General features: G+C 39.4%; 1 protein-coding gene across 1 annotated transcript; it reads right to left on the bottom strand.

Annotated features, from left to right (window-relative positions):
• Nucleotides 1–7,434: 7,434 nt before the first annotated feature.
• On the bottom strand, nt 7,435–8,217 carry LOC147451447 (uncharacterized). Its single transcript, XM_086520623.1, has one exon. It carries the CDS (start codon nt 8,215–8,217, stop codon nt 7,435–7,437), a length of 783 nt encoding a protein of 260 aa, XP_086376749.1.
• Nucleotides 8,218–12,247: the final 4,030 nt, after the last annotated feature.

Here is a 12,247-nt window from a genome sequence, read left to right on the forward strand (position 1 = left end):
AAAACAAGAAAATCACCAACTTCGGACTTTAAAAGAAACTCCAATAGGATTAAGAGCACGAGTAAAACGAATGAGAGATGTAGTAAACTTAACAGAAGTTTCTGGACAAAGAAAAAAAAAGATTAAAGATTACTAGAGAACATGTGACTAGTCTTTTAGGATTTGATATGTCCAATGGTCAAGAAAGGGTGAGATTTTTGAATGAGGTAATGAACAAAAGTGATATTCTTAAACTTTTGAAACTTCCTGAAAATCAAACTCAGAAAAAATTGGTATTTCAAAGTTTACTGAAAGATATGGGTTTACTGGTCCAACCTTCTCAAATGCAAGAAGTTTGTGACACAGTGGGGGTGAGTAGAAGGGGTTACAGGGCCATCTCTAAAACCTGGTTTCAGGTTTTAAAGTATTACAAGATTAAAGCTTTTGGGTTGCCTAGGCCTCATAATGTTGGGAAAGTTCGGACTCTATTAAACGAAGAAATACCCGAACATTTTGGAGAGTACTATCATATAGAAGGAACGATGCCATATGAAAAACATAAAAAAAAATCTTCTTTTGAGTATAATGTTTTTAATAACATTTGGATGAGTATAAAAAATGTTCAATCTGCTATGGTGAGATACTATAATATGCAAGAAGTAGATTGTGTAGGAAAACTTATATTTGTTCTGAAATTGGATGAAGCTCAAATTCAAAAATGTCAAAAAATGGAAAGAGTATCCATATCCCTTATGAATAGAGCATTGGACTATAGCCAGGGTAAGCTTGATTCCCCATACCACAAAACTCAATTAGAAATGGAACTTTGGTGGATCGGAGCAGCTCAAATACCAGTAGAAAATCACGATACATTGAAATGGCTATTTTTGCAGACTGATATCCCTTCTGTTATACAGGACCAAAATGCAGGTGAAAAACTCTGTGTAGATGGCATGGGTGACTTTTTTGTAGAATGGCACTTGAGTGCCAACCTAAAAGCATTAAAGTGCATGTTTGGTGTATGTGGAGGTGCCAATACCAAGTATCCATGTCTATATTGCATGGCAAGCACTGAAACAAAAGGATGGCTTGCAGAACACGAGGTTGGAAAAGCACCATTGAGGAATAGTGTTAACGTCATCGACTACCCATCGTCTTCTATGATTTGGGATCCAATTCTAACAATAGATTTAAAAAATGTACATATATGCACAATGCATGCAGAGATTAGAATCTTGGACAAATTGCTTCGACTCCATCTTGACTAGCATATTCTATTAAGCCAACTAAACTTGCAGACGAGTGCATAGAAAAATGCGAGGCTTTGCTCTCTCAAATGGGTTTTCATGGTCGTCAAGTGCATCTAAAAAAAGATCCCACTCTTTCAAAAGGAACCGGTGATGTTTTGCAAGATGTTTCAATGGGTGGAGCAAAAGCCAGAAGATTTTTGAGTAACCATGACAACAAACAAGTTGATGCTATGTGGAACTGCTGGAAGGATCTTTGTGTTATAACAACCAATGTCAAAAGTAGACCATATGTAGCCAACAAACGCATGGAAGTGTGGAAGAAGCTCGACAGTTTTTTGAAAGTTTTGAGACAACAAGTTAGCTCTGCTACTTATGCAAATGACTTTAAAAAGACAATAAAGCTTTTAATAACTGCTATTACAGATGCTTGGGGAGCAAAAGACATCACATATTACTTGGTGAGTATTCAATTACTTTCTAAAGTCTGGATAGTATTTTACTTTGCATCCTATTGAGTTCAACTAACTTTTTTTTTATTTTTAGCATATTCTGTATCTGCATGGACCATATTTTGCAAAACAAGGACCCCTTGCAACATGGAATACTCAGGGAATGGAAAAATCTCACTATCAAGCGAGGACTTCTTTTTTCAAATGTACGAGAAAGGGAGGTGGACAAAGAAGGAGCAATGCACTAAAGGAATTATTCAATTGGTTCTATAGGAGGCAATTACAACGGATGAGATCAAACAACCATGCTGCTCAACCACAGATCTGAGATTAATGCTTCACTTTGAAACATTGTACTTCTTTCTAAAGAGATCCAAATTCAAAAAAGATATTTTGGTGCAAAAAATTGTCAAATTTACATCAGTTTTTGATTTTTTTAATATCTCCAGGAATGTCACCCCTATATCTCAAAAACTTTCTTCTTTTATAGCCCCCAAGAAGGTTGACATTTGTCTCCTCAGCTACTGCTGCATAGCTAGAGTAGCAAAGTATCCTGCTCTTGAGGCATTGAATCCTGCAGCATATCCAAACATTCGAAGTGCTGCTGCTCTCTCAAGTAGCATAATCTTGTTTGCATTGATTTGAAGGGGAATGTACCCTAAAAACCGTGACAATATCTTCAGTGCAAACATTGGAAACTCAGGATCTTCAGAATACTGCATGTGGAAAGCATAGAAGGTGGCACTATCCAATGTAGGCATGTAGTGCATGAGAGAGGAGGAATCCCTTCTTGAAGAGCCCTCTATTGCTTTCCCTCTAGAGCCTTTAGCTCTCCCAAGAAAATTGTCTTTGTCAAAGAGTTCAATCTGCAAAACAAGACAATGAGTAATTAAAACTAACTTGGAAAAAAAGAAAGATTTGAGTAGGGAGATCACCTTTTGCAATTCATCTTCAGCAATGAATTTTTCTTGAAGGAGATTGCATGATCCGGTCATCTCTCTTATGTCAACTTCCTTTCCATTTTTTTTTCAGCTTAAAGTCTTTGCCAAAAGATTGGATGCCAAGCTCAACAAGCCTCTTCTCAAAATCCTCATCTTTGAGGGAAGGTTTTTCCTCTTCCACTCTTCTCATGCATAGAGCAAGTGCATCAGGAGCAGGCAAAAAATCTTTATTGGATGTATGAAGATCAAGTGCCAAAAAATCCTCTTTTGACTCTTCTTCTGTGTCAATAAAATCTTTGGCCACCTCAAAAGCTTCAGAAATGGTTGCAATACAATAGTCCTCCCTCATATTAAGCAAACACTGGATATGATGGAGAGGAATATACTCTTTCCCATTGATAAAGAAGTAGGGAAGGTTTGGAATAGTAAGGGAAGCTTCAGATACCTCTACCTCATCTGTTGGCTCATCAATGACAGTACTAGCTCTAAATTGAGCAACATCAAAATTTGCACTCTCCTGATCCTCAGCTGCAACATCAACCTCCTCCTCTTCTAGAATTTCACTTTTCTCAAGCTGCAAAACTGTGGAAACATTTTTATTTGTTGCCTCATCTATATCTTTCACTTCATCAGCTTTGCCTTGCATGTCAACTTTAAGGAACAAAAAGAAAAGAAAAGCAACTTCTTTTGGAACAAGGTTACAAGGTTTCAAATGTAATTGACAAGAAATGGTAGGTGGACAAACAAAGGAAGTCTTCTTAGAAAATCTTCCAAACCTCCTTGTTACTTTGCTCTTTTCAATTGAGTTTGTAGTATATTCGGTTAGATGACAATACGCCTTCCCATCTAAAACCAAACACTTGCCTTCAACTGCTTCTTCAAACTCTTTGAATTCTTCTGCCAAGAAGTCTTTCAAATGGTCTAACAAAGCTGCAAGATCAAACACATGATTTAATATTTCATATGCTTTGGTGTACACCTCCATGTCACCACCATCCATCACAGCCACCAATAGTTTTTCACTTGGACTCTCCTCCAAAATCTCCTCTCGGCCTTCCATCATAGTAGAGGAAAAGTCGACAGGTGAAGCTAGGTACAAGTGCCAATGTACCACACCAAAACAAAACTGGACCACGCGATAGGCGCTTGATCCAAGCTCCGAAAATACCTCCCTGCGCGTCGTGCGAGACAAAACCACACAAACACCAAACGTACCAAACGACGCGATAGACGTTGGACCTGGCCTTTGGAATTGCTTCCCTGCGCGTCGTGCGGGACAAAGCCAACCAAAACTGTAAAACAACACCAAACGACGCGATAGGCGTTCGACCCAACCTTTGAAACTTCTTCCCTACGCGTCGTACGTGATAAGGCAAACAAAAAGCGATAGCGTCCACCAATGTGCAAATTGCAAAGATAAGATTGTGCGAGGCGAAAGTACTACACAAAAATAGATAATATCTCCTGTCGTATGCGACAAGTGAACGTGGAACATTTTTAAAATTCAAGACCAAGCTATATATATATATATGATATATGACCATTAGTGACACGTGTTAGCCATGCACACGTGCCACGTGGCATGCGTACAACGGTCGTCGTACGGACAGTTTTATGTATATAAACACTTGTCACGTGCTGATTTTGTGCTTTCTTCTATAGTCGACATTCGCGTCGTGTCGTCCTCAACTACCCGTACACTTGTCATCCGTCCACTAAGCCAAACCAAGTTTCCTCTCATCGACGCGACTGGAACTGTTGGGCATGTGGGCGCACATTCTACTTTCTACCGCTTCCTAAGCGTCCCTTACGACGCGATTGGCGCAAGTCCCAGAGTCTCGGTGAACCCCTCATCGCGTCGTGCGGGAGCTCGACACTTCATAAAAATTTGACCTCGCATACGATGCTCATACCATTTCCAACGGTGTTTGTGTGCCTTCTACATCGTTGTGGTAGTCTCTACCTCCAAATATTCATGGCTTCCCATACGACGCGATAAGCGTATGTTGCAACTTCTAGGTGGGGCTCTCATCGCGTCGTGCGGGGCTTCTCGGCTTAAAGATTTCACCTCGCATACGGTGCGATACGGCGATGTTCTAGGGTGTGGTTGCGCCCTCTATCGTGTCGTATAGGAAGTTCTGTGATATTCTTTTCGCACGTTCCGGTGGTCACATACGACGCTTTCCACAGCCTTTGTCAGCCTTCTATCGCGTCGTGTTATCCTTCTCATCACACACGGCGCGATAGAAACATCTTGAAGGTTGTGGCCTACCCCTCTGTCGCGTGGTGTGTTCTTGTACCCAAATGGCCAGGACTAAGCAAACTGCAAGGAAGGTCTACCAAGCCCCTACCGATCCAGAAGTAGGTGATGCCGAGAAAGATGCAGAGAAAGCACCCCCTCCACAACCTCGTCAGAGGGCCAATGCCAGAAAGAGATTGAATTATCAGGTGAAGTCCCTAAGAGAAATAAGGAAGGCACAAAAGTCTACTTGTCTACTAATTCCAAAGCTCTCTTTCATGAGGGTTGTGAAAGAGATATCTGATAGACTTGTAAGCATGATGAATATCAAAACTTTTGTCTCGGTGAGGTGGCACTCTCAAGGTGTGATGTGCCTTCAGGAAGCTGCTAAGGATTTTCTCATAGACTTTATGAATGATAGCTACATTGCAGCTGCATTTGCTCACAGGGTCACACTTATGAGCAAAGATTTTGTGCTTGTGTCAAGGCTAAGGTACAAGTTTGATAAGGCTTTTGAGCTCATTCCTAGTGAGGATCTTAGAGCCTTCCAAATTTTAAACATCCCTCCTTCCAGGCAGCAGAAAGATTCTGGGGTTGTCATTGAGGATGTTACACATGAATACGAGACAAGAAAGTCTCAGGATATTAAAGCAGTTAAGGAAGTTGAGAGGGAGCAAGACATGATATCCGAGGACGCTATCCTTAAAGAGCAAGCTGAAATTTTAAGAGCATCCAACTCTCTTCTTTATGAAAAAGTCACAGGCCAAATGGTGATGGATGTTTCCTTGTTTGGAGATACTGAGGCATATTTGGACATATTCCCTCAAGACACAAGTATGCTTGTAAATCCCAACATTGAGCTTGGTGACATTGTTCTCTATATCTCTCTCACGTGTGTTGCTTTGCTAATTATTATAATGTGCATGTGCATGGCAGACAGGCACAAGGGGCCCATTGTGGCTTGTGTTTCCTTTTCCAGGTGTCTTATGAGGGATCTTCCAGAGGCTCTAGCTATGCAAATTGCCATACTTGACCCTCTAGTGACACAGTGCCTTTTCAACAAGCAAGGAACCCTTTCAAGTTTTTTTGATGATTTTAACATGCTGACCTGCAATTACATATTATACCCCTATGTTGAAGGGTAATTCTTAACTCTTTACATGTTATTTTTAACATTTTGTGGTATTCTTAGCTAATTTGTTTTTTATTTTGTAGAGGACATTGGAGTCTTATTATCTTCAATCTTTTGGAGAAAGAAATATTTATGAATTTATTGTCAAGTATCCATGGGAAAAGTAAACTGTAAGTATGAAGCATAATCTATGCTTGATGATGGCCCATTGTTTTCTATTAGTAGCTTTTTGATTCAATGTCTTCTTGCAGTGCTGTCAAACTTATTGTTGGTCACCTGAGTACCACAAACAAGGATTACAATATAGAAGCTTTCAAGTACTACAATCAAAAAGTGCCTTTACAGACAGACTCAACATCTTGTGGATGGAGGGTTCTTGCAAATGCATGGAGATATCTTGAGTCAAGGTGCCGGATGACTACACTCACTGTAAGTGTGGTTCATGTATTTATTTTGATGTTTTATGTATGTATGTCATGTCCTTTAGTTCCTTTTTCTATTTTTTTGAGTTGCATGAATATCTAGAGTCTTGGGTCATGTGGGTGAGAGAGAAGGCTGTTTCTATGGTTTTGGAAAGATCAATAAATCCAAATGATCCAGATTCTCCTTTGCCACCAAAGAAAGGTAGAGCTACCAAAGGTTTGGATGCAAAGAAAATGGATCAAAAGAAGAAAAGTCCTGCAAAGATCCATACAAAGAAAAAGGATCACAAGAAGAGTCCTACCAAGGTGAAGAGTCCTGTCAAGGGGAAGAGTCCCAAGAAGAAGATCCCTGCCAAGGGGAAGAGTCCTACCAAAAAGAAGATCCCTGCCAAGGGGAAGAGTCCCACTAAGAAGACTACCAAGGGGAAGAGTCCCACTGAGAGCCTTGCAAAAAAAAGAGCAGATACAAAGGGCCATCCATTCCACTCACCATTGAAATTCAAGGTTCAAAAGCGTCGTACACTTAAGAACAATAAGGGGGAGGCACCTAGCTCACCTTTCAAGCTACCATTTATGTTGTCAAAGAAAGCTGCCAAATCACCCAAGACAGCTAGTCCTAAGGAGCCCAAAGCACCAACCCCTGCCAAGTCACCCGTGCCAAGCCCTAAGGGGTCCAAAGCACCAACCCCTGCCAAGTCACCACCACCACCCACTCCTGAACTTTCACCCCCTTCTGAACACAAAAGGAAAAGGGTCTCTGAGGATGCAGAATCCTCTCAGGCAAAAAGAAAAGTGGAATTTCATGATTGAATAGTCCACAAAAGCTATGTACACTTTTGTTCATTTTGTCCATGTGAACATATATATATACCCTTTGGTGATTCATAATTTTCTACTTCAAATAATTAATACCAACTGTCGATTCTTAAATGTGTATCATGATGTCATGTAAGTTTAAAACAACATAAGTAGAGAAAAGATAAATCTATTTGCAAAATGATTACAATATTAAACTTGTTTTTTCAAGTCCTTGCAAGTGGCTCAAATACAACTCTTTTTGGGGGAAGGCATGTGATGCAAGAGGTTGAATTCTCCATCCTTGTGCTCACCACAATTTCATCCACTTTGAATCTATACTCGGGAGATGTTTCATCAAGAAACTCAAGAGATTCTCTAACATCATTTAGTCTCCAATTTGTTGTTACTATCAGGCTTCTATACTCGGTGTGTGGATGTACTGTGACCTTTAGTTTAAACTCTGGAAAATTTTCCTCAGATTCGAGAGGAACCCAGCTACCTAATTTGCTTCTCCATCTCCTATAGTCGTAGCCCAGAACTAATAATTGACGACATAGTTGATATGAGATAGACATAGAATTTGGGCTTACTCTACAACTAATATTGTCACCAATATGGAAAGTTTCTTTGGTGCTCCATCCGTCTCCAAGAACATTATCAAGTTCAGTCATAGAAAGTCTTCTATTAAGCCACATCGTCTTTGTCCTCTGCAAATCCATTGTTTTGAAACATGCCACAAAGACATGTATAGGCAAGAACCATTGAACTTTAATCCTTCTTGATATCCCGCCCGGAGACATAGCTTTAAGGATGTCTTCTTTGATCTTGGATTTGAATCTTGATATAGTACATGCATCAGGAGCTTCCCAATCAAGTGAACTTATGGTGGGAACGAGTAACTGATGTAGTTCTTCATATGCACCTTCTCGTGATGGAACTTTGTATTCTGCAAAATAGACAAACAAATCCATTGTTTTGTAAAAGGAAGGTGGCTTGTCAGCATACATAGCATCTGCAATCCCTTTATGCATTGCTTTGAACGTCCCACTCAGACTCTCCACAGGCTGCCATTCCACAGCTGTTGAAGGAAATATATTTGGAATGGAATCAAAAAATGAGAAAAACAATGGGATAATGAAAAAAATTCACTGTATCAAATAGTTTTTTTTTGTACTTACAGTAAGAATGCAGTGTGGGATGTTCTTCCCAGTCTAACACCATATCCTTGGCCATGTACACATGTTGAACCTTAGCTAGCCAGCCATTGTCGGTCACTTTGAAAGCAAGAACACGACCTTTCCAATGGTTTTTTACTTTATCGCGTTTAGTTCTCTTCACTCTGTGTACACCTTTGCATGAAGGAAGCATTGTTACCCATTCATTCACACGAAAAGATATGGACTTCCAAAGACCATCCTCTCTAACGTTATGAAAGTCAGAAGAAGTTATGTTATGTGAAGGGCGACGTGCAAAAGATGCCATGGAAACTCAGAGATTAGAGAAGAAAGAAAGTATAGACGGAAACTAGAGAAACTAAAACCTCTCACAAACTAGAGAGCGAGAAAGGTATACGTTTGAAAAAAGTAGGTGATTTATCATTAATGCTCTTGTTTTGAGAGCCTTCTGACATAGATTTGGTATCTTTTGACAACGATTTTGTGAAATATAAAATAATATAAAAGACGAGACTTCATTGCTTTGAGCCGCAAATTTAATGAGCTCTCTCGTCGAAAGCACCTAAATATAGCAGTTTCAGCCTTGTGATCAAGACATTTAGCGGTTCTCCGTCAAAATAGGACCACCAAAACCCACAATAGAGGAGACAAGAGTGCCATACTTTTGTATACGTGTCAAATAACTATTGGACTATTCCTTAATCCTTAGATTAACAAACAACCCTTTTTGAGTCGTTTTTGGCCCTAATGCGTTGCATGTGACATTGTGGAGTCATTTTTGGTGTTTCTACTCATAGGCATTAAGTAGTAGTAACCAGTTTATGATATTAAGTACTTTTTTGAAGATTGTTGTGGTTGAGGTTTAGTCTTGTTTTAAAATATTTTGGATGACAAATTTTTGGTCATTTTGTAGCTCATAATACATGGAAAATCTTGGAGACTATAGAAAAGGAAAAATAGAATGTATCTGGATCCTTACTCCTCAATTTTGAGAGGTCAATATCATCTCCCACTTTGGCATCTTGGATGTGGTTTTATGGTTGAGATTTGAGTTGGATTTATGTTCCTCGTGCAAGGGAGACTCTATTCGATTTTCCCTAGATTTCTTGCCATAGTTTGGCTTGATTGCAATACACCTTTTTGATGCATTTGCGGTCATGGGATTGAGATGGTGATTTTCTCTTGTTGTGGTTGTTTGATTGAGACAATGATTAAATCTTGTTATGGTTGACTTTTCTCCCACATTGATTGGTGTATGATTGTTTTTTTGGACATAGATTGGTGTTCTTATACCACTTGTCACATGAGTGAGATTTGTGTATGCTCGTAGTGGCTATAAAGTTACAAGTAAAATTTATACGCAATTTTCAGATTTTGCACATAGATTTTGTGGAATGCATATTGAGCATCACATTTTCTCTCTACTCATGCATATGGTTATGCATTTTATACTCTGGTTAGAATTGTTTATCCTAGTGTTGAGTCTTTCCTACTTCTTGTGCATGTATTACGAATTGGGGCTTGTTTATGCGTTGACTTTGCTTGGTTTAGTGCAAAGGTTGGATATTGCTACTATACAATGTCTTTGATAGATCTACCTTGTGCATAAGAGAGAATCAAATTGATGTAGTGGTCACATGATATCCCACATTGTTGTTATTTTGGCATGGTTTATGGTTGAGATTTTACTTGAGATCTCTTTTAGCTTTTAGGATACTCTATCAATTTTCTCCCAGGTTTTCTCACCTTAGTTTTGGTTCTTGACATCCATGCATCAAATACGTGTGATGTTTTAGAGTCTATGGACATGACTCGTGTGAGTCATGTGAGTCTATTAATTTTATTTAGTGTGGTTTCACATGACACTCTCCCTATCGTCATGAATGGAAACCTAATCTATCCTCCTTAATTTCTCTACTTTACAATTAGCCAACAGGTTCATGTTTTCACTTGGGAGTGTGGCTATCACATACAACAAGAAGAAGGAACCCATGATTGCTTTTTCACATATAGAGGGTGATTATAGAGATGGTGCAGTGGGTAGAATGTGAGTTATGGTGGATAGAGATTGCTCAAGTTATGGCCATTCAAAAAAATGCAAAAATTGGTGGGACTATGGTGGATAGAGATTGCTCAAGTTATGGCCATTCAAAAAAATGCAAAAATTGGTGGGACTGTGACTACACACCAATTCTCATTGGTATAGAGAGTATATTCCAAAAGTATATTTGACCCTAAAGGGCCCTTTTGGGGTTCATATTTTTCCTAATGTCTAGTTTAAAACTCTTTGAAAGTTTTTTGTTTACATCAATTTTTGACTTATAAGTGTTCAAGTTTTTGTAAAGAAAAATTGTTAGATTTGTTCATATTTTATTTGGTAATGCATCTCCTAGAATTTTTATTAATGGCACTCTGATTGAAGCTATCTCCCTTCACAAATCCATCAAATAGGGTTGTCACCCTTACTCTATGCAGTCTCTTTTGATGCCTTGGTTTGGCTTGTCAAAGATTTTATATAGCAAGGGAAATTGAAAGCTATTGACATTAAAGATTTTGTTGACCAGTTATGTTTGCGGCAGTTTGCTAATGATACTTGTTGGGACTGCGGCTAGGGAGGATGAAGCCGAAGGACTACCATGGTGTGGTGCAACAGAGAGAGAGAAGAGAAGAGACTCGACACTGCTTGAAAAACACAGAACACGCTTTTGCTATTGTTATTGATATTTTGTGTATAAGCCTCACAAAGTATATAAAGCCACAAAAGGCCATGCAAACTAGACCTTGGACTGAATCTCTACTGCATGCCTATAAGAGGCTTTTCCCACGGGCTGACCGACAAGGGATTGAACCCAACAATCCCCCCCTCAAGCCCGAACTGGACATAACCCGTACAAATATTTGTTTTAGAAAATAAGCAAAAAATGACAATTGATAAAAACCATAATTGAACAGATAAAAATGGTTTTGAAACCTGTGTTGATGTACCGAGCGTGTTATATCGAGCCTTTGAGAGGATTGTATCTGCATGCCACAACCTTCAAAGCGGAACATTAGAAGTGGCACTAATTTCATATGTGCAATAACTCAAAAGAAGAGAAGATGCATATATGTGCATGGAAGCTCCTTGACTTCCCACTTTTCTTTCTACATCGTATTACATGTTACCCTTACTGATGGCTCAAAGCATATATAGCTTGTTTGGTTTGACCATCACTCTGATTTATCACTGTGTTCTTACATAATCCCTAAGAAGGTAGCAATGGTGGAAAGTTCACATCCAATAGGAATTCCTTAGAGCAACATGGAGTGTCTGCTACAGTGCCAATTACTACGGCATCACAACTCAAATACTTGGCCTTTAGATTGATACGAACATGGGCCATTATTACCAAGATGAATCGAGCGTCGAACTTGTGTGACTGTCATAATAATCAATATCTAATTCTCCTAAATGATTTTCTCATATTAAACTGATCATTTAATGTGGGGAAGGCCAGGGGAGAAAAAGCTAGAATATTGGTTAAGCTAGCAGACCGGCCACAGTAGGGATCCAAAGGAGGGAAAATAGGGATCCCAAGGGGGGGCCATCTGCAAAAGAGAGATGTGCAACAATGGGCTAAAAAGACCCTAAGGTTCAGCCCATTAAGACTTCCAAAATTCTAAGGTTCCAAAATTCAAAGGTTGTGTCCAAAGGTCAACCCTAGGGAAAATTGGATTCTTTGTGTGTGCCCTAAAAGTCTTTTCACATCCCTACATGGGAGGGGGTGAGCCCTAAAGGTAGGGGATGAGAGAGAAATCCACACACACACACACACAGGCTCCCTTTACACAAAGGGAATGAGGGACACATGTCAGCTCCCTA

This window comes from Adiantum capillus-veneris, chromosome 9, assembly GCF_014529385.1.
Source record: "Adiantum capillus-veneris isolate H3 chromosome 9, ASM1452938v2, whole genome shotgun sequence".
In the NCBI taxonomy this organism is placed as follows: domain Eukaryota; kingdom Viridiplantae; phylum Streptophyta; class Polypodiopsida; order Polypodiales; family Pteridaceae; genus Adiantum; species Adiantum capillus-veneris.